Source organism: Pediculus humanus, genomic scaffold (genome assembly GCF_000006295.1).
Source record: "Pediculus humanus corporis 1103172107629 genomic scaffold, whole genome shotgun sequence".
NCBI classification, from domain to species: domain Eukaryota; kingdom Metazoa; phylum Arthropoda; class Insecta; order Psocodea; family Pediculidae; genus Pediculus; species Pediculus humanus.
Window position 1 is genome coordinate 138,325 of NW_002987242.1, and position 24,568 is coordinate 162,892.

At 26.6% G+C, this 24,568-nt stretch overlaps 1 protein-coding gene across 1 annotated transcript in view; it reads left to right on the forward strand.

Moving 5' to 3' along the window:
* Positions 1-223: 223 nt before the first annotated feature.
* The window catches only part of Phum_PHUM255020 (LIM/homeobox protein Lhx3, putative), a gene marked incomplete at both ends in the record, with an annotated part of 27,356 nt that continues 3,011 nt past the window's right edge, over positions 224-24,568 (forward strand). The window contains 4 exons of the mRNA XM_002426425.1: positions 224-263; positions 508-724; positions 6,933-7,138; positions 14,774-14,991. Of these exons, the coding sequence (XP_002426470.1) occupies positions 224-263; positions 508-724; positions 6,933-7,138; positions 14,774-14,991 (681 nt within the window). The remainder of the gene's footprint in view (positions 264-507; positions 725-6,932; positions 7,139-14,773; positions 14,992-24,568) is intronic.

The window sequence follows — 24,568 nt, forward strand, 5'->3', positions numbered from 1 at the left end:
CAACCGGGGGTAGGGTGGGCTGGGGTGGTGGTGAAAGAGAAAATTTCGGGATTAAAAGAACCGCATTGAAATGGATGGAAAAGTCGAAATACAAGTTTTAATTATTCCGATACGATAATCAAAGTTGTAATTATATCGATTCGAGAAAATTCTCGATAAATATTTTCCGCTGGAAAAATATCGTATCGAATCGAATCGAATCGGAGTCTGGTAGCGTTATGAAATGATTAAGATGGTGGTGGTAGTGGTAGGGGTAGTAAGTAGTAAGTAGTAGTAGTACGTAGCAATATTTCTGCCTTCGGGTTATTTAAAGATAAGGTTAAAAATTTTCTACTCCATAGAATAAAACCCGCCTGTCTACCCGCTTGCCCGCTTTCCCCCTGCCCTCCTGCCCCCTGCCCCCCCTGCTCGCCCGCAGACAACCAGGTACGATTTGAACTTGTACACTTTTTTTTAAAGCAAAAACAAGTATTTGATTTTTTTGTAATTTAAATAATGTTTTTTCAGGTCGTTGCAGCGAAGTACCCGGAGGTCTACCGGGTAGTGGAGGCATGTTGCTAGCATGTGCCGGTTGTGACAAACCAATATTAGATAAGTTCCTTCTAAACGTCCTCGACAGAACGTGGCACGCGGAATGTGTGAGATGTCACGATTGCAGAGCGGCATTAGCTGACAAATGTTTTAGTAGAGAAGGAAAACTTTTTTGTAGAAATGATTTTTTTAGGTAAGTAATAAGAACAATTATCATTAAATACCAACTTTCTTCTAGCAAAAAAATTTTTTTTTACACGTTAAAAACAAACAACAAACAAACAAACAAACAAACAGGCTCCCGCAGGGAAAAACCAAAACAAAATTTAAAAAAAAAAAATTAATTTTTTTTCAATCGAATTTTACCTTTTACGTATCGACCTCAATGTAAATATAGGTTTGATAGGTTTGTAACACTTAACCGTAGCAAATACCTTAAATGCGATAATAATAATAATAATAATAATAATAATAATAATAATAAAACTCGAACGTTTTATCAGTAAAAAAAAACTTTAACGGCAGCACGTTTCGCTGAAATTCAAAATTATTATTATTATTATTATTATTATTATTTTCATTATCATTATTATTATTTTCGGTAGAAAAAACAAAACAAAAAAAACGTTTTTCTACTTTTTTTTTTTTTATCGGAAACCTGCGGTAATAATAATAATAATTTCACGTGGTTAAAAAAAAATAATAATGATTTGCGTTTCATTATCGAAAAAAAAAAAAAGGAAAACTGTTTTTTTTTCAGGTACTTAAATACCTTTAATTAACCGGTAAAAAATGATAATGATAATAATAATAATAATAATAATTTTGTGTAAATTTAATCAAACTGTAAATAAATTGGAACCCGTTAAAAAAAAAAAAAAAAATTAACGATTGTTCGGTAATTGATTTTTTAAACGAAATGAAAAAAAAGGAAAATTGCACAAAAAAAAAAGTAAAAAATGAAATGGCCTCGTAATCGAATTCAAAGAAATTCTAAGACGACGACGACGATGATAATGATGATGATAATAATAATAATTAAAAGAGAGTAGTTAACGAAAGATTTAAATAATCGTAAATGAAAAAATAAAGTGACCGTAAAAAATTAAAAAGAAAAATAATAATAATAATAAGATGGTGGTGGTGGTGTCAGGTAGAGTGACCGGTCAACCAATCCCAAATTTATAACTTATTATTATCATTATTATTATATCATTTCGAAAAAAAAAGAGAGTGAAAATGAAAAATTAAAAAAAAAACAGAAACGGAAACGGATATGGACTTGTCATAAGAAAAATCATAAAAGTTTTTCCCTTTCTAGGATGTTAGAGAAAAAAAAAAAAAACTTTCGACGTGGAAATAGAAAAATTAATAATGATCGTTTTTACTTAATGAGATTTTTTCTTATTTGCAATTAAGAAAAATTATCATTATTATTATTATTATTTTTTTTTAAAGCCGGAGGAGAGTAGGTTTCGTTTTTGGGGGGGGGGGAAGATGACGATTTGGCACATCGATATTGTATTTATTATGAATGTCATTATATCTCGAAACGGAAATTGCGATTAAGGAGGGGAATAAGGGGTGGTGGTGGTGGTGGTAATGGGGAACCTGACAAAAGGGGTTTTCCTCCCTCCCTCCTCCCGTTAACAAAAAAAATTTCGTTTTGATCTCTCCATTTAACATTCATCTCTTTTTCTCTTTCTTTCTCTCTATCCTTTTCTTTTCTTTTTCTTTTTACGATCACACGGAAGAAAGGGAACCAAAAAAAAAAAAAAAAAGTATAAATCAAAAAAAAGGGGGGGGGGAAAAGGACGACAAGGAATTTTTTTTTTTACGATGTCTTCACAGTTATATAACACAAGTTTTAGTTTTTTTTTTTTTTGCGGTCAAAATCCATAACGGACCGAACGTGTTCACATTCGGTATTCTTTTGTATTTTTTGAAATTCGAGAGTGGACATAAAAAAAAAAAAAAAAAAAAAAAAAAACATAAACTTCAACAAGGATTTTCAAAGAAGAAATGAAAACAAAAAAAAAAAAGAATGAGCTAGAAAGAGAGAGAGAAAAGAAATAAAACCTGGAAAGAGAGAGAGACCTAAAAAAAAAAAAATTCAGGGTATAATATGGCGAATAAAAATTTTCGGGTTTTGTTTTATGACGGAAGAAACCATGTTTTACAGACCGCAAAAAAAAAAAAAAACGGTTTTGATTTTTTTTAAAGGCGCTTTTTTTTTTTTTTCTAAATTGCAAACCGCAAAGTTTTAACATGGAGCAAAAAAAAAAAAAAATTATTATTTCCAGCAATTTTGTTTTCTATACGTTTTCTATACGTTAGACTTACCAACGCGAGTTTGCAAAAATGAAAATTTTTTCGTATTTTTATTTATAAAAAAACCTTATTTATATATAAGTTAAACATAAATTAATAACGTTAACTTATAATTTTTTTTTTTAATTATTATTTTTCTCTCTTTTTTTATTAATATATATATATTTATGTATACATATATATTAACCATAAAGTAATAAATATCTTAAAATGTTTATTTAACTTTTTAAAAAAAAAATATTATTAAAAAAAAAAATAAAAAGAGAGAGAGAGAGAGAGAGAGAGAGAGAGAGAGAGAGAGAAACCTTTTTAACATTTCTTTAAAAAAATCCTTTTAAAGTTTTTTCTTTTTTTTTTCTCTGAAACCAAAATGAAAACCGTGACGCGTTTTCGTCCGTTTAAATATTTTTTTATAATAATAATAATAATATTTTATACGTTATTATTCGGGGGGGAGGGGGAGATAGAGAGAGAAAGATTTGATGGGGAATGGTTTTAAAAAAAAATTTTCTTTTTTTTTTCCCCGTACAAGTTATCACCGTTGATCGATCGATAAAAATTTTAATAATAATAATAATAAACGTGTTCGTATTCGATTACGTCACATGCGAAAAAAATTTCTATGACGTCATAATTCGGATATTACGGACGATTAATTTCGCGAATATACAGAACTTTGGTTTGTATTTGTTTGTTTGTTTGTTTGTTGTCGTCCTATTTTAACGGTTTACAATTTCTCTTATTATGTTTTATAACAAACAATTGACGCGCGTTTTTTTACATAAAAACGACGACTGGTATTAATAATAATGATGATAATAATGATAATAATAATAACACATCAAAATTTATTTTTTTTTTTAATATTTGATTTGACATCAAACCGAAACCTGATTGTTCGAATTCGTGATTACTTTATTATTATAGAAAATCTTTTCCTTCATTTTTTATCCCCCTCTCCCCTCTTCACTCCCCCTTTTCCCCTCTCCCCGCCTTCTCTGCCATTTTCTTTTCATTTTTTTTCCGTATTGAAATTTTTATTTAAATATTTCAAAATATAATAATGATTTTAAATGTTTAATAAAATATTCGTTGGAATAAAAACCTGAAATTTATTTTAAATAAATAAATAAATAAAACGTACCTGAACTTTTAAACAAATTATTTATTTATTTATTTAAACAAAATATTAAAAAAAAAAAAATTCAAAACTTTTTATTTTATTCAATAAAAAAAAAAAATTTAAGGTTAACGTTTAAAAACAATTTTTTCTCAACGTTGGCGTGTTTATTAGTATTATTATTATTATCATTTAAGGTACGTAGGGATACATTCAAGTTAATCAAGTATAATAAATTTCGTAAATAAAAAAAAAAAATTAATTTACTTTTAATAAAAATAATATATTTTATGCAAAAAAAAAAAAAAATAAATTAATAATGATTAATTACAATAATTATAATTAACATGTTCGATTTATTTATTTATTTATCCATTTATTTATTATTAATTTTATTTAATTAACTAAATAATTTATTATAATTTTGAATGATGATAATGATAATAATAATAATAATAATTTTGATTTTTTCGATTGCGTCGGTTGAGATTTTTTTCTTTTTTTCCGGAAAATTTGTTATGTATGATAACGTGGTACGTACTTTTCAAATAATAATAATAATAATAATACTGATAATGATAATGATAATCGACGTGGTTTTAGAATGGATTTTTTTTTTTTCGAAAAAATTCGTAGGTTCGTAAAGGAAAGAAGTTGGATCGACGGAGGATAATTATTATTCAAACGGATTCCAATAAATTTTTTTTTTTCTAAAGGTTAAAGGTCAAAGTTTAATTGGTATCCGATTTCGAATCTTTTTATTTTTTCGCCACTACTTTAAATCCTACTGAAAATTTAAAAAAAAATTTAACGGAAAATGGCGAGGGAGGGAGCGCAGGGGGAGGGAGAAAAGATTTTAAGGTAAAAATTTTTTCCTTTTTCGTTTATTTTTTTAGAAAAATATTTTGTTAAAAGGAAAATTTTCATTGAATAAATTCCATTTTCAACTATGACCCAATAGCATTCGTAAAAAAAGAAGGAATTTCAAAAAAAAACATGGCGATTTTAAAATAATAATAATAATTTTTAATTGTAAATTTTTTTTTTCTCCGAAAACAAATTTTTTTTTTTTTTTTTTCTAATTCCACGTTTCTATTAAAACCCGATATTTTTAACGAGTGCAAAAATATAAACAATAACCAAAAAAAAAAAAAAAATTGCAATTTTTTTTTCAAGGATGTTAAATACTAAGAATAATAATAATAATAATAAGAAAAATTTGTTTTTTTATTTTTATTTTTATTATTATTATTATTTTCGTTTGAAAAAAAAAAGTCTTAAGTCACGATTCGTGACAAAATCACTCTTGGTGACTCCACCTAATAAAAAAAATTTTTTTTTTTTTTTTGCACAATAATTTCGCATTAATAATAATAATAATAATTTTGCATTTTTCCAAGGTGGTGTTTGCAGAAGACTCGAAGTTGTAATTTACTCTATGAAATTTCACAGAGTAAATAAATCCGTTAAAAATTTCGGATAAATTAAATCCGCGCGAATGATTAAAAAAAAAATGATTTTTTTTTTTTTGTCGTTTGTTTCCAAAGTTGACAAACGACATTTTTTTTTTTTTTTATCAGGTTGTATACGATAATGAAATGACCTTAAAAGTTACATAAAATATTGCGCACGTTTTTCCGGATTGATAAGAAACGAAAAGAAAAAAAAAAAAATCTCACAAACACAAAATAAAACCTCCTGACGTTTTAAAATCGTGTCGGATTAACAAAAAGAAAAAAAAACCTGATAATAATCAAACGTTTAAATGTATATATCAAGGTATGGATCGAAACTCTTTTTTTTTCTTTTTCAAAGGTTGTCAGAACTGATTGTCACTTTTTGACTTTAATAATAAAAAAAAAAAAAATTTATCCGGCTACCATTTCTTCTTCTTTTCTTTTTACATCACGCGGCGTGAAGTGTGTTAAATTTCTTTTTTATTATTATCATTATTATTATTAATGATTTTTTTTTCCTTTTGATAATAATGATAATAAATTTTCTTTCTTTCTATTTTTTCGTTGATAAAATAAAAAAAAAAATCACGAAAAATAAGAATCGAAATTTTTTAAAAATTTTCCGACATTTTTATTTTACAAAAAATTATTTTTTTCGAAACTTTCGAAGTTTACCCCAAAAATAATTTTTTAAAAGGTTTTATCAACCCAAAATTTTTGGGGGGAGGAGGGAGAAAGGGGAGGGATGAATAAAACAAATAATAAGATTAAAAATTATTAAAAATGACGGAAAGTTTTTCGCTTTTTGTTTTTGTAATTTCATCTTTAAAAATATTAATATTAAAAAAAAAATCACGTGATAATTATTATTATTATTTATTTATTTAAAAAATATATCAGAGTAATATTTACGTAATTTATTATTGATAAAAAGAAAAAAAAAATTATAATATTAAATAATTATCCGTGAATAAACGTGAATTTATTTTAAAAAAAAAAAAAATTTTTTTTTTTAAAGTTTTTCCACGGATTTGACTTTTCTTGAGTTTTTTTTCCTTTAAATTTTATTATTATTATTATTATTATTATTATTATTTTAACGACTAGTCTTTAAAGTATTAAATATAAAAAAAAAATGAAGAAGATGAAAAAAAACGTGGCTGGAACGACTTAAAAAAAAAAAAAGAAGAAAATGTTACGGTTGAGAAGATTTAAAAAAAAAAAAAAAAAAAAAATATTCAAAGTAATTTTTATTCATATTGAAAATAATAATTTCAATAATATTATTCTCTCTCTCTCTCTCTCCCTCGACTACTTCATGTTTTTTTTTATTTAATGACAAGAGATCGACAATATTCTATTATTATTATTATTATTATTATTATTACATTTACATGAATATAATTTATTAAAAGCCAAGTCAGTAATTAAATTTTTTTTGTTTTCTTATCCTTTTTTTTTAATTTGGAAAAATTTTTTTTTTTTTTTTTCAGGAGGTATGGTACAAAATGTGGGGGGTGTCTTCAAGGTATATCACCGAGTGATTTAGTACGGAAAGCTCGAGATAAAGTTTTTCATTTAAATTGTTTTACTTGCATGGTGTGCAGAAAACAATTGTCCACAGGTGAAGAATTATACGTTTTAGATGACAACAAATTTATATGTAAAGAAGACTATTTAACAGGGAAAACAAGTTCCGGTAAGTTTACATACTTTTTATTTCCGGTTTTAACAACGATTAACAACAACAACAAAAAAAATTAGATTAACGATTATTCTTTCTTTTGCCACAACGCATAATCAAATCGCGATAAAACATACGGAGGACGAACGCGAGATCGATAATTTTAAATAATAATAATAATAATAATAATACACGAAGGGTAATAAAAAATCATCGATAATAATAATGATAAAATTTTTGATGAGTATTTGATGAATATAAAAATTTACAAAACTGGTCCGTTTGGATTTTATATAAAAAAAAAAAAAAATGACGTCCATCCAGCATCTGTCGCATCATCTTAACAGTTGTGTAGGCTAAATATCCGATGATTCGGATGAATTGTAAAATCATGGGTGCAGCACTCATTTTTTTTTTTTTGTTACACATATGACAACGATAGTTTAATGGGCAGGTACGAAACTATCATCTATGATACCTATGACAATAACCTGGGAGTAATCCGACGGTGTTAAATCAACCGTAACATTTCTCTGGAAGAGAAATAATAGAGGGTGTTTTTTTTTTTTTTTTGCAATAGTTTCAATAAAGGTTTCCGGGTTTTTTTTTTTTTTTTGGTTGTTTTGTTTGTTTGTTTGTGCTTGTATAAGCAAGGTCGGTCATCGGTAAAAGGACGTCCTATAAATTAAAAAAAAAGCAGAAGAAGTAGGAATGTGTGAGAGTGTGCGTGTATTAAAAATATTTTGATTTATTTATTTATAAAAAAACGGTGAAACAACGGTGGGGGTAGAAAATGCAAATGATGCAGTTTTTGACCTAAATCAAATTGATATAAATTCCCGGAGAGCGTACAGGTACGATAAGTCATACGGGGGGTGGGAGGGGGGTGACACACGAATCTCGTGTGACTATATGCTACGACAACAATTAGTGAGAAACACGAAAACCTATTAAGACATATAAAACGATTTGTAAATCTTTAGATGGAAACATAAATCGAGGGCAATGCACAGGTACCAAACGTTAATGCCACATGCTGAGTACATGGGTACTTGAGCGTCTGGCTGCTTTGGTATCCCGCAGAGACCACGACGAGGGTGCTTCTACAACATTTTCCTTTTTTTTTTTTTTTTTTTTTTGTTATACTGTTGTTGTGTCAGCGATGTTTCTATGTAAATTTGTTTGTTTGTGATAGTCCGACGGACGATATACCGACCCTGCCCCACCCCTACCCCCCCCCTCGAAAAAAAAAAATAAAACAACCGTGAGAATTTTTTTTTATAAAAAAAAAATCATAAAACTGGTATTTTTTGTAGTCTCTACAAAAAGTCAACAAACAATTTCTTCTCTTTGAATTTATTATTATTATTATTATCATTATCATTATTATTATTATTTACAAGAATAAAATTTTCTTTCTAATGTAAATCTTAATTACGATGAGGGTCTTACTTAGAAGATTACAAAAAAAAAAAGTGGTAATTACCTGGTATTTCCATTGGATACCCCAAAGTAATTAATCAACTTAATAAATATGTTTTGCGTACCTTGAATTTCACATTGTAGGCAGTTTGTGAGTGTACCCGAAAGAGGAGAGAGGAATGGGGGGGGGAAGGGAGAGCCTTAAACAATGATTTTTTTTTTTATTCGCGTGAATTATATTTGAAAACAAACAAACAAACAAAAATAATATTTTCGTTAATAGGATTGCGTTAGAAATTTTTAAAAAAGTGTGTAAGGTCAATCGTGAAATGTTTTCTTTTTAAAATTTCCGATTAGATATTATTAGCCAATATCAAAAATGAAATCACATAATAATAATAATAATAATAATAATAATAATAATATCATTCATTAATTAAAATCGTGCGAAAGGTTTTAATGATTACGGGTGAGGGGGGTGGAAATGAAATTAATCTTTCCATAATAACTGCCAAAAAAAATTAAAACGTGTTGGGAAAACGCGGGAAAATTTTTTTCAAAGAAGTGGAATCAGATGACGATCGAATCCGAATAAATAGTCGTGGTACGAGTGAATACAGTAATAAACGTTCCTTCCACGTTAGATGATGATGATGATAACGAGCGATGTGATTCGTTAATTTTTTGATAAAACGTTGGTTATGTAATAAGAAAAAGGAAAAATCCTCTTCGTATAGGATTCGGCCGCCATATTTAAATATAAAAAAAAAATGTATATACATTGTTTCTTTCTTTCTTTTTTTAATGATGTAGCGAAACAAAATTTAAAAAAAAAAAAAATTATGACATGTTTATTCATTGTAAAAAAAAAAAAAAAAGTTTTTTTTTTGTTCGCCCAGTAGTAAATTCGACAACAAATTATGATCCTTCGCATAAAACAGTCATTGTCCTCCTCCTCCCATTTTTTATTTATATCTTTTCAATGGGTTTTTTTTTAAAAAGTTTTTTCGTTATAATCTTCAATCAAATTATTATTATTTTTTTTACTCTATGGAATCGACTGATTTTTAAAATAAAGACAACAACAACAAAAAAAAGCCGCCAAATTCGAATTTTTTCCTTTTCATGTTACGTCATTTTTTATTTTTTTCCGAATCTTCTTACGTAATTTACTATTATTATTATTATTATTATTATTATCCGTCGTATTATTGATTGTCCATAAAGTAAATAATATAATTTATACTTAAAAAAAATTTATTTTTTTCTGGAAATGGAGTCTGAGTTGCTGGAACGTTGCTGGACGAGTTTCTTGAAAAAATAAAAATAAATTTTAAAAATTATTAATAAGTAACGATGTGATTAGTTTGTTTGTTTGTTTGTTTGTTCGTTTGTTTGTTTTTGACGCGTATTTAATTATTATTTTTAATATTTAAATTTTATAAATAATTTAAACCTTAAAAAAATTCGTCGAATCACGATGATAATAATAATATTTTCAAATTAAATATTTCGTGTGCGTAACGAAGTGATTTGATTCGAGTTTCGGGGGGGGGAGGAAGTGAAGATAAGGGGGTAAAAATTTAAAAAGGGAGGAGAACATGATGAGGAGGTGCACTCGGAAGAGAGAGGCAAGGGGGAGGGGGAGGGGCAAGGAAAAATAAAATAATCGTGACTCTTTAATATAATGATGAATTTTTTAACAACCATTCAGTGCTTGTCTCAAAACAATATAAAATTTTCTAAATAGATTGATTTTTTTTTCGAATTCGTTCGAAATTTAAATTGTTTGATTTATTTGTTTGTTTGTTTGTTTGTTTGTTTGTTTGCCTGCTTGTTTGTTATTTATCCAAAGGAATAATCGGGTTTAAAGAATATAAATATATTAATAGAACGCAATTTTTTTTCTGTTTTATTTTATTTCGGTTCTTACGTCAAATCGGTTTATTTCTTCGGAAAATAAGTTTTTAAAATGAATAATAATAATAATGATGATGATAATAATAATAATATTAATAATAATAATATTAAAATGTAAAAATTTTGGAAAAAAAAACGAAATAAAAAAAGTTTTTGTTTTTTGTTCGAAAAAGGTAAAAAAAAAAAAAAAAAATTAAATTAAAAAAAGCTGTTCGGTGAGTTTTTTTTTTTTTTTTACTTCCCCCTCATCATCATCTTCTTCTTCCACGTTTGAAAAACATTTTTAAAGGATTAAAAAAAAAAAAGGAATAAATAATAATGATAATACTATATATATATGGTGGTAAACGCCATTTAAATTTTTTTTTTTTTTTTTTAAATAAAATTTAAAAGATGAAAAACATCAACTTCAAAAAAGTTGATGGGTAAATATAAATGTGGGGAAGGATGAGGAGGAGGAGGAGAAGAATTATTAAAAAAAAAAAGATTGAAAAGTTTCTTTTTTTATCTAACGCCACGTTTCTCACCTGCGTATCAAAAAGATTATTATTATTATAACGTACCTGAATTAAAAATTTATATATATGTCAGTGGTGTGTGCACGATTCGAGTTTTCGATTGTTTCCCTGGAAAATCTTTTCCTTTTCGCAAAATTTTTTTTTCTTTTTCAAAACTTACTCTTCATCATTATCATCATTATCATTATTATCATCATTATTATTATCATTTAGACATATAAAACGTTCTATAAGATAGAAATTTAATGTCGTTCACGTGTCAAGTCATACCGGTTGACAACAACATATGTGATAAATTTATTTATTTTTTCCTTCTTTTTTTTTTATTGTTTTTATTGTTTTTATTTATTTATTTATTTTTTTTATTTGCACGTCACATTCTTTAGAACATTCTAGAAAGTTTAAAAAATAATTCTAAAAATATAGCCGACGAAGAGCCAACCGAGTTTTTGTAAATAAATCCATGCAAAAAAATTATTATGTAGAAAATAAAATTTAAAAAAAATTTTTCCCTTAAATCGCTTACGTATTTATATTGTTTGTCGTGTGACGTCATTTCCGTTTTTTAAGGTATATCAATGTCGGTTGTTTTAAACTTTCGTTAACGTCATCTAAATCTTTTTTTTTTTTTTAAAATAATTTCGGGTGTAATGCGACGACTTTTGATTCGTATTTGAAACAACTTTTCTTTTCCTATTTTTATCATCATCATCATTGTGTGGTCCGTTTGTAGGCATACATTTTTTTTTATTTCTTTCGTTTAAGCGTGAATGCACGCGCACACACGCACTCACGCACAAACACGCTCGTAACACGTTTTGGGATCACGACAATTATTATCAGCTTTGCGTATTTTTTTTTGTGTTTTCCTTATCCGCGCTTTTTACTTTAATCCTCCCAACTCTTACTATTATTATTATTATTATCATTATTATTATTATTATTGTTGTTTTTACTATTATTATTATTAATGAGAATCGAATTGGGAAATAAAATCAAACGGTGGTGCAGACATAAATTTTTTTATTTTTATACGAAAACTAAAACGTTTTTTTTTTATTTTAAACCTCAACATTTTACGGGTTAAAACAAACAAACGAGCAAACAAACAAACAAAAATTTGTTGCAACAACCGTAATAAAAAAACAAAAAGTTCAAAACATATTTTAATTTAATTTTTAAAAAAGAATTTGGCAAAAATTATATTTAAAAAAAATAAAAAAATAGAGTTTGACGTGACATTTATGTTTGCCAAAAACAATGATGAGTAGTTAAACAACGTTACGATGTAAACAATAATAATAATAATAATAAAAGAAAAAATAAAAATAAAATAAAATATAGAAGAGAGAGAGAGAGAGAAAACAGGCACACAAGAAATAATTTGGCCTCAACATTTGCAACTAAACCCGAAACGAACTTTCATTCATCCATCCATCCATCTGTCACCAGATTTGGCTCGGACGTAGACATGCAGCTTTCATGGGGCAATAAAACAACCAACAAAACCCCCCCTAAAAAAAAAAAAAAAAAACGCTATTGAAAAACGATAAATCATTTTCAACGCCCCATTCTTTCCAAAGAATATTCATCGGGGCGTTCTCTCTCTCTCTCTCTCTCGAAAGAGAGAGAAAGAGAGAGAGGGAAAAAGTTGGGACATTTTATGTTGTTAATTTATTTGGCACAAGTTTTTAATATTTTTTTTTATTTTTTTATTTATAAACAAACAAGTGAATCGCAACACATAACTTAACAACAACCAACAAACTCGTAGACAACATTCTCTCTCTCTCTCTCTCTCTCTCTCTCATTTTTTTCTAACTTTATGTTAAACCTAAAAAAAAAAAAAATCTGGTAGAAATAGGCGATGTTAGGGTTAAAAAAATTTTTTGCACAAAACGGGACATGAAGAAAAAACCTTTGCATTTGGTTCTTGTTGTTGTTTGTCGTTGTTTGTCTGTCGAATTTGACCCGGATTTTTTATTTTTATTTTATACGCATATAACGGCGGCGGCATACCTTGTACAACAAAGAAATTGTAGAACGTGAAAAATTTTTAATATGTTTTCGCCAATATTTAATCCGCCACGCCACGCCGAATGATTTTATATTAATCTTACGGAATTAAATAATATAAATTCTTGGTTAAAAGTTTTCCTGTTTTCGGCTCGCTTTTTTGGGGGGAAGGAGTAGAGAACACACACACAAAATAATCGGAAAATTCATTCGTGTTTTAAGGAATATCCATTTCCTCCCCGTTTAAATAAAATGGAGGAAAAGAAAAGGAAAATTGTTGTATATAAAATTATAATTGTAACAATAAGCGAAGCCGTCAGGCTGGCGTCAGTTCAAAGGCATAAAACATGCGCGTCTTATTCATTCGATTCGGATTTGATACACTTTTAGGTATCTCAAACGTTTTTTTTCCTTTTTTCCTTTTATCATTATTATCACAATGGAAGACAATATATTTTTTTCGTATTTACTCCTTAAAAACAAATAATTTTCTTATTTAAAAAAGAGGAAAAAATTAACAAAAATCATAACGACATTGACTGGAAACTTTGTTCAACCCCCCCACCCCCCATGTGTGAGGAGGCCACACCGAGACTGTTTTTTTTTTTTTAGTTCCACGCCATGTTTTAGGATTATAGCATACCTTTCGTCACAGTATAATACAAAAAAAAAAATAATAATAATGATTTTAAAAAGCCACAAATTATTATTGGGAAAAAAAGTTACATTCGGGATTCAAATAAAAATTATTATTATTATTATTACTTTGTTTTTCGTACGCCGAACTCAATCATGTTTTTTAGTTTAAAATTTAACTTCAACCTTTTCTCTCTCTCTCTATGACGAAGTAGTAAAAAAAAAAAAAAAAAAAAAAAAAACATAAAATATTATTATTTATATTTGCAACTGTTATAGAGTATAGTCGGGATTAAATAATAATAATAATAATAATAAAAAACACGGTAAACAAATGTTTTTTTTTTTCTTAATGTGTCCACATGTGTCATATAAATTTAAATTTTTAATTGCGATAAAAAAAAAAAAAGATGGTGGTAGAAAACGTTGTGTTCAACGCCATCCTTTTTTTTTTTTTTTTTTTTTACAAAAAGAAAAAGTTACTGTCAGAATGTAAAAATAAAAATAAAATAAAACCGATACGAATTTAAACGAGTTGTTCAAAGGAAAAATAAAATGGATGCCGGTCTGACTGAGTGACGGTCACACAATTCTAAGAATCGGTGAAATAAAACCGCAACTAATCGAATCCATGAAAAAATAATTAAAGAGACAGCTGATGATGATATGGTTTGGTTGTTACACGTCGGCCAGAAGCAAGAGAGAAAAGGAAAAGAAAAGAAAATTTACATTACGTGATAGAATAATCGGTATCATTCGTCGTCGTTGTTGGCGGAAACACGTGGTAGAAGAAAGAAATGGTGGCAGCAATCCATGATACCCCCTTTTTCGTCTATCGTGGAAATAACGAAATCATTTACATTTTTGTTTACAGATTCGCTTCTTTGTTCGGGTTCGGAAGACGAAGATGAGGACGACATAAAAAGTAATTCACATCATCATCATCATCACGGTTCTAGCACACCGGAAGCAAATAACAATTCTTTAGCAAGCGACGTTATGACGCCATTATTAAATTGCGATAGTAAAACGACACAGGACGACTCCGAAGACCAAGGTTAGTAGTATACCAACTTAACAAAAACCAAAAACCAACAACAACAGGGGAAAAAAATTAATAATAATTACTCCACTACAGGCTCTCTCGACGGTGATCCCGAAACAAGGGATTCACAAACGGAAAATAAATCACCGGACGATGGTAATTCGGGGTCGAAAAGAAGAGGGCCAAGAACAACAATAAAAGCTAAACAACTAGAAATTCTTAAAAATGCCTTTTCACAAACGCCAAAACCTACAAGGCATATAAGAGAACAATTAGCCAAAGAAACTGGTTTACCAATGAGAGTCATTCAAGTAAGTTTTTTTTATATTATTATTATTATTATTATTTATCATAATCATCATCATCATCATCATCATTTAATCTTTTTTTTTTTTACTTATTTAAATGAGGCGCCATTTTTTTTTTTTTTTTTAAATTTGTGTGACGTTTATTTTGTAATTTTAAACACTTTTTTTTTTTTTTTTTTTTTTTTTTTTTTTACATACCCATACATTTTTAAATTACCAAAATGGCGGCACGACGTCTTCTTTGTTTTACAACATCGAAGTCGAGGGTAGTGAACGCACACACAAAAAAAATTATTTTCACAGAGTAAATAAATCTCTTTAAATATTATAATTTACATTTCTCGTGCCACTTTTTTTTCTTCTTTTCTTCTTTTAATCCAGTTGTCTTCTTTTTTCTTCTCGTTAAATAATTTCTTTTTTTTTAAAATATTTTTTTAAGGATTCGTCAGTTTTTTTTTTTTTTTTCTGATATTATTCATTGCGAAAAAAGAAAAAATACGTAGGTTCGTAGGTCGGCCATTTTGAAAAACGTTACAACGAAAAAAATAAGAAATTTTTGCTTTGGTTTTGATTAATGTTTTTTGTTTACCGGTCAAGAAATTTTGAGAAAAGTTTTAATTTCTATTTTTTTTTTTTTTTCGGACGATGTTGTTGTTGTTGATGTTGTTTGTTGTGTTTTTGTTTGTTGTTGTTTTTGTTGTTGCAAGCGGTAAATCCAAGCAGTAAATGTCATTACGACCATCATCAATCACGTGAATTTGAAGTTAAAAAAAATTTTTTTTTTGACTTAGATTGATTCATTATCATTAATTCCCCCTTCCCCTCCCTCCCCTCCCCTCCTCTCGGCAGGCTGGCCCGCAGGTTCGCAGGTTCGGAGGTTTTGAAATTTTTTTTTTTTTTTTTTCATTCATGAAATTTAAATTTCCGGGTTTAAAAAAAAAAAAAAAAAAAACTTAATTTTTTTTTACTTAATTTGGTTAGGAAAGAAGAAAAATTATACATAAATTTTTTTTTTTGTAAAGTTGGTAGCCATCCGTCAATTTTGAATGGTAATAAATAAAAAAAAAGTTTTTTTTTTTTTTTTAGCTACTTTCATTGAAAATGTCAAATTTGTTGTTGAAAATGGCCGTCAGGAGCCTTGAAATTGTTTTTTTTTTTTTTTTTTGTTTAATGTGGGTTCCACCACGACGCCATTTATTTAATTACACGTTCTTACGCATATTTTTCCCTCTCTACGCACACGCACGCACGCACACACATCTAACGAAACCCTTTTAAGGAAAAAAAACAATTTTTTTATATTTTTTTTTTCTTTAAAAAATTTTATTTATTTCAAAACAATCCCAATAAAATAAAATTATAATAATAATTATTATTATTTTCTTTTTTCTTCTACCACGACAAATAACTACGACCACGACAAAAACAATTTCTTTTTTTCAAACTAAGTAATCTTATTTTTTTGTTATTAATAATTTTTTTGCAATCGAATCAAAAAAAAAAAAAAAAGTGGAATTAAATTATTAATCTTTGATAATTCTTCTACCCCGACAAAAATTGTTTTTTTCTTTCTTTCCGTTTGTCTTTACAGATCATTAAAAATCACAATTTCTCCTCGTTTGATATTTTTTTTCTTTCGTTTTATTTTTTTCCTTTTCTTTTTTTTTTTGCCGTTATCATCATCATCATCATCATCATCGTCATCGTCGTCGTCGTCGTCTTTATTACTATTATTATTATTATTATTATTTTCTATTTCAAAAATACATAAACCATCGCTTTATTTTTATGTTCGAATCCTTAAATATAGCGCTATAAAATTTCATTTTTTTTTTTTTATTTATTGAATGAAAAAAAAAAAAAAAATTAAAATTTACACTCTGACTCTTTACAAATGGAATAAAAAAAAAAAAAAAGTTGCTGATTTGTCATCTTTTTTTTTTTTATCATTTATTATTATTATTATTATTATTATTATTATTTTGTACGTATGCACGCGTATGTATTATGCGTAAGTGTGGAGCCTAAAAAAAAAATTTTTTAATAATAATAATAGTAATAATTATTTTTTAATTGTTATTATTTGTGGTGGTGGTGGTAATGGTGGTGGTAGTAGTGGGATTTTATTATTTTTCTCCCCCCTCGCCCTTTTTGAAAATCACATTAATAAAAAAAAAAAGGAACCAACCCTAAAAAAATGCAAAAAATAATATATAAATCGATAATAATCAATCGATAATAATCAATACGTGATTTATATATCCGAAATAATTAATTAATTTGTATAACTTTGAGTTTTCAATGAAAATGTCGCAACGAGAAAATTTCAAATCCATCGATCGATATATCGATCGATCGAGTGATAAATACGCACGTATTGGGACGAAAACGTAATTATTATTATTATTATTATTATTATTATTTTGTTTTGTTTTTCTGACATTTTTCGCGCGTTTTTTTTTTTTTTTTTGAATAAAATAAAATTTTAGGGGTTGGAGTGTATTTAATTATAATCATTATTATTATCATTATATAATTATTATTATTATTATTATTATTTATATATATATATACATAAATAAATTTCCTACTTGAATATAATAAATAAGACAATCAATAAATAAACCTTTAATAAATAAAAAATAAATAAATAAACATGAGTAAATGTTTATTATTATATTTTTATGTCTTCTTAATATTATTATTATTATTAACAATAAAAAAAAAAAATGCCGGAAAAGTCAAATTCTAAAGATCAGAAATTTGAAAACCAAAGTTCTGCAAATTATTATTATTATTATTATTATTATTATTATTAATTAAATAATAAATAAATAAATAAAATAGACGAATTTATTCGTCAACAAACAAACGGGGTTGTTTCCCTTTTTTTTTTTTACTTTTTTTTTTTTTTCATGTTAAAATTATTAGTATTATTATTTTATATTATTACTATTATTATTATTAATTAATAATTATTATATATATATTAAAAAAAAAATTATATAATAATTACGAGATAAATAAATAAATAAATTTAAAAAAAAAAGTTTACAAGAATGAATTTATTCGATGTAAACTAACGAAAAATTTTTTTTTTTTTTTTTTTTTTTTTTTTTATTGATTCTGATCTTTAGAAACCGACAACGGCAAAAACAGCAATTAAAGGAAGACAATTGGAAATATTAAAAGCTGCATTTGAAAGCTCACCCAAACCTACTAGACAAATCCGTGAACAACTTTCAAAAGATACAGAACTACCGATGAAGGTGATTCAGGTAGGAAATTTATAACAACAACAAAATAAAACCCCTTTTTATTATTATTATTATTATTATTACTAGTTTTCTCTCTCTCTCTCTCTCTTTTTATTATTATTATTATCATCACTGTTAATAATGTTTCGGTCTCGTTTCTTTCTTTCTTTCATTTTTTTTTTTTTAAATAAATGTTTGTTCGCGTTTATAAAAAAAAAAGATTTCGGGTTGGATCGTTAAAGGATGTAAGAGAGAGAAAGAGAGAGAGAGAGATAGAAAAAGGGTTATTAAGGGGAGTTAATGGATATCAACCAAATGACCGCCCAATATGATGATTCTTTTATTATTATTATTATTATCATATATACGTAAGACGTAAAAATTTTTTTAAATCGGATTTTTTTTTTTTTTTTTCAAATCTCTTCAATTCTCTTTTACTCTATGGTTTTGTTTTTTAAAAAGGTTTACAAATGACGTGGTTGTTATTTTAAAAAAAAAAAAGATGGAATTTATTTTTTTTCTAATGCCACGTTTAAATTTTTTTTTTTTTGTAAGTTAATAATGGTTTCGATTCCTCTCTCTCTTTTTCACATCCTTTAAGACGAAATAAAAAAAAAAAAAAAGACACTCGAGGAAATAATAATTAATTTTTGTCGTTGTGGAATAAATAAATCACATCCGTTTTGACGTTTCGATCAACTTCCGGTTTTGAAAATAAAAAAAAAAAAAATCAAACGTTTGATGATTCCTCGCGTTTTGTGCGTAATTTTTTTTTTTTTTTTTTTTAAATAAACGGTTAAAATTTTTAAATTTATTTTCAAAATATTTATATTATTATTATTATTATTACTACATTAATACCCTCCGAGACATCCGCCATATTTAATTTATTTCTATAATAAATTATTAATCGATAATTCATAACGAAAAAAAAAAAAAAATTAATGATAATAATGATTATAATTTTGTAATTCGATTTTTTTATATCTTTCTCTCTTCCTCGTTACGCAATTTGTGGGTGTTTTTATTTATTTATTTATTAATAAATAATTTATGTTTAATAAATAAATAAAAATGCCACCGTTTTGTTTTATAACATTTTATTTGTTTATAAAAAAAAAAAATTTTGTTGTTTTGCGGTTGGATTTATTTGTATTATGGAAAATTTGAAAAAGCCATGTGGTCTTATTTTATGCTACGTTGACCACCACCACCAACACCGCTTAAAACCAATTTTTTGTGAATACATAATTAAAAGGCAAAGAAAGATGAGAGTGAGAGAGAGAGAGAGAGAGAGAGATAAAAAAATTTTCAACCCTTAAAATTTACCACCCTTTATTTTAACGTTTCTTTTTTTTTTAATGCATAAAAAATTAACCGTGAAAATATAAGAAAAAAAAAGTTTATCGATTTTTCGAAAATTTAAATCCGTTTAAAGCAGAAGAAAAATAAAATGATGACGATAATAATAATAATAATAACGTTCGGGTTGGAAGGGAGGGTGGGAGGGAAAAGGAGAAGGGAGGGAGGGAAGGAGGTAGGGGGACACACATCTCGGATTACAATTTTATTAATCGGTAGCAAATTCATGGCAGTTTATATATAATCGATTATATACATATATATCACGTGAATTATTACGTCACGTGACATTATTTATTAATAATTTTGAAATTTATTTATTTAAATAATAAAACAACAAAAATTATGGAGTAATAAATAAATAAATAAATAAGTCAAACACATTTTTCTATAACCGCAAAATTTACCCCCCAAAAAAAAAAGAAAAAAAATTATTTTTTTATAATTTATTAATTTTGTACGAGAGAGAGAGAGAGAGGGGGGGGGGAGGAGAGAGATAGAAATAGGAGGAAGTTATAATAAAACGCCCAAAACGAAATTTTTTTTTTTTTTTTTACGCAACTAAATTTATATACGAAATAATTTTTTTTTTTTTTTGTATAAAGCCGTAAAAGAATTTAAATTCTTCGTGGAATAAGAAAAAAAAAAGGCTAAAAACGAAAAAGTGGCAATTCTTTTTCATGTCAACAAAATGTCCGCCCATGGTCCCTATGAAATATTACATTTATGTTGAATTCGCAAAAAAAAAAAAAAAAAATTTCTTTCTCCTTTCAAAAAATATTTTTTTTTTCATCTGAGTTATTGTTTCCAATTTTTTTTTTTTTTTTGTTATGTTGGTTTCAGTGACCGACGAACGAAAATTTTTTGTCAGTTTTTTTTTTTGTGTTTTAAAGACGTGAAAATAAGGAGGCGGAACGAATATAAAATAATAATAATAATAATTATATGTATGTATATAAAATAACCCTGAGACTCACACACAGCATTCGACTTTTTTTTTTTTTTTTTTACGTTGACGTGAAACTAGAATAATGTCGTCGTTTTCCCCCACCTTTCTCCCTTACCCCTTCTTCTCCTTCTCCCCCTCCTTGTTTCACTTTTTCACCACGCAAAAAAAACATTTTTTTTTTTTTTAAAAGGAGGAAAAATTATAAGAATCGTCCATTTGAAATAGAGTAAGAAGAAGATCGTGGGAGGTGGGAGGGGAGAGACGGGATGTGGGGGGGCTGGGAGGGGGATAGGAAACGTGTCACGAATATTAAAAAAATTTAAATAAAATTAAACTCAAATATTAAATAATTGGATGATTTGCAACCGATTTATATGATAGAGAGAGAGAAAAAGAGAGTAAAAAAATTTTTTTTTTTGTTGTCACGTACTACACACACACGCACATGCACACGCACACGCACACACACAACAATCTTATCGTCTACCATTTTTTCCTTTGGCTAATAACTTACCAGAACCTTTGATCTTATAATAATAAAAAAATTTTTTTTCGACCTCAGACAACGACTTATATATAAATACATATATAGATACATTAATTTTTTTTTTCCTTTCTTTTCACTCTCTCTCTCTCTTTCTCGCTCTCTCTTTCTTCCTCCCTCCCTCTCTATTTTTTTTTCTGAGGGTCTTTTATGGCGTTGATGACACGAACATAAATTTTAAAACATAAAACATTATTATTTATTATTTAAAATGATGAAAACAAAACAAAAAAAAGAAAAATTGAAAATATTTAATGTGACGTTGTGAAAAAAAAAATTTATTCTATTCGTTCGATGCCATTTTTTTTTTTTATTAAATAAAAACTCTTATATTTTAATTCTTTAGAAAATAAAAGAAAAAATTGAAAAGAGAGAGGGAGGGGGGAGAGGGAGGGGGAAGGAAAGAAAGAGAGAGAGAGAGAAAGGAAAAGTGAAAAAAAATCGCAAAAATCGCAAACAGAAAAACGTATACATTTTATTTGCTTTTACCAAAACAAAATATTCTTTTTTTTAATGTCCGTCTTCTGCTCTTTAAATGTAAACAATCAAAAAAAAAATTGTCTGCTAAACCTCTATGACGTCATCACGATGACGTTTTAAAAGTGTCGTTAAAAACAAACAAAAAAAAATTACCGGAGGAGATAGGAAAAAAAACAAAAAACTTATTTATTAATTAATAATTATTTATTTTTATCGATAAATTATTTATTAATTAATAAATTCGATTGAATGAATGAATTAAATTATTACGTAAAAAAAACGGAATAAATTTAAGTAAAATTTATTTATTTATTTAAAAAAAAAATTATCGACATTTAAATTTTTTTTATAAATAATAATAATTTACGACGAAAAAAAAAAAACTATTAATAAATTATTAAAAACTCACTTTTTTTTTTTTTAAAATAATTATATACGCATACATATATGTACATAAAAAAACGGGGGTCTTAATGCAGTGATGCCAACGGTTTTTTTTTTTTTTTTAATTTATTACGGGAAACTGGTAAATTTACCATCCGAAACAACAACAACAACTACCAGATTTTTTTATTTATTTATTTGTTTGATTAATAAAAAATTATTAACTTTCTATTATGTCTATGTTTATATACATAAATCGGAATTACTATTACATAAGTTAATAAAAAAAAAAATTTATTAACACGTGATTTCTTATTATTATCATTATTATTTTACGTGGAATAAAAAAATAAATAAAATAAATAAAAATTACCCTTCGGGGAATAAAATTATTATTATTATTATTATTTAAAGAAAAAAATTTATGACGTAATAAATACGGTATTAAATAATTAAATTTTAAGTAATAATAATAATAATAATAATTTAAAATGGCGTTAGAAAAAAGGGAGATTTTATAGCGAGATATTATTTTTTCTTCTTTCAAATATTATATCGACCTTAATATTTGGTAAATTTTCTATTTTATTTTATTAATTACGTAATAAAAGTTCATGATTTTTTCTATTTTTTTTTTATTAACAAGTTTAGTTCATGACCTAGTAAATTATTATTATCATTATCATCATCATCATCATCATTATTATTATTATATAATAAAATAAAATTTGAATCAGTCGATGTATTTTTGAAAAAGATGGGATATTCTTCTTCATACATTTTGATTTTTTTTTTAAAATTCTTATTCATTTAAATTTTAATAATAATAATAATAATAAATTAAAAAAAAGCTAAAAAAAATAAATTTGATTAAATCTTTTTAAATTGGTTTAAACGAAGCGTGGCACTAGAATGGGGGTCGAAGGAAATGATCCCCAAATCCACGCGTTTCGTCTCATTTAATTTTTACATTAAATTCCATTCGGAAATTTTTCTTTTTTTTTTTTAACGCCCGAATTTTTCTCTTTTTTTTTTTATAAAAAGATGACGACATTTTTATTAATAAAATTTTTTTTTTTTGTTAAAAATAATAATTAGAAAAGGATAGAGAGAGAGAGAGAGAGAGAGAGAGAGAGGAGAGGAAGAGGAAAACAGGGAGACGGGAGAAATAGAAAAAAATTTTTTGCGAATGCAGGAGCATCGCGTCACGTACCCCCCAAAAAAAAATCCACAAAAAAAAAAAATTTATTTATGTATATATTTAATCGGTCGAGAATCTTCTGCCACGTTTTTTTTTTTTTTTTTTTTTTTTTTTAAAAAAAAAAAAAGAAAAAAAAATTTAAAATAAAAAAAAAAAGAAAAGATATTAATTAGGGGGGGATGATGAAGATGTTGGGACACCCCAATCATCCTCCTCTCCCTCTCCCTTCCCTTTCCCTCTCTCTCTCTCTCTCTCTCTCTCCTCTTGATAAATGTTTTAATTAACTTTGGCGACAAAAATTTCTTTTTTTTGTTTTTTTTCGACTCATTTAATACCCAAACGACGACGTTTACACTTATTTTAACTTTTGTCGCGCAAACGAAAATAAGAAAAAAACCAAACGATTAATAAAAATTTTGTTCCTTTCATTAATTAAAACGATAATAATAATGATAATAATAATAATAATGATGATGGCGTGTGTGTGTGTGTGTGTGTGTATAAACTACAAAAGAGAATTTATTTAATCCTGGAAAAATGTTATCGAAATCCCCCCAACAACGTCGATTGAATCAATGCCGCGTAAAATAAATAAAAAAAAAAAAGTTTGTTCCCACAAACGGTCAGGTACAAAAAAAAAAAAAAAGTTCAGGCACAATTAATTGAGCTTTAAAAGAAAGAAAGAAAATATTTTCATGAAGCATTGAATGTCAAATCGGGCGTTAACAAGTCTAGAAATGTCACGTATTTAAAAATCCATATAAAGTTTATTTGTTTGTTTATTTTCCCTTCTTTTCCTTCTTTTCCTTCTTCCTTCTTCTTTTTCTTTTTCTTCTTCCACTTTCTTTGTTTTTAATTTTCAGCTATAAAATTTGTTAGTTTGTAAAGAAAAAAAAAAAGTAAAATAACGAATAATAGTAAGTAAGTTAAAAAAGAAAAAACAAAAGGGGAGAAAAAAAACTAACGCGTTCCACGTGCACTTACGCACACGCACACACCAACCTACGATACGAATTTTTAAAGAATAATAATGATAATACTAATCGAAACCTTTCGATGGAGAAAAAAAAAGGTTTTTGACCTTTTCCGTTAATTTAATAATAATAAAAAAAACGTATTGGTAGCCTTTCAATTTTTTTTTTTTTTTTTGAATGAACGTGACCGTTGCAAACATTCGAAATTTTGTTTTTTTTTTTTCGACAATCGTGACTTTATTAAAAAAAAAAAAATTATTTAACAGTGGCAGCAGAAGTAGATGTGTGTTAAAAACGTGGAAATAAATAATCGTGAGAGTAGCAAAAGGGGACAAGAATTTTTTTTTTTTAAATTTATTTATTTATTTCTAATTAAAATTAACGAAAAAATTTTATGAGTGGGGGTAAAGGTGGGAGGTGGGTTTGGGG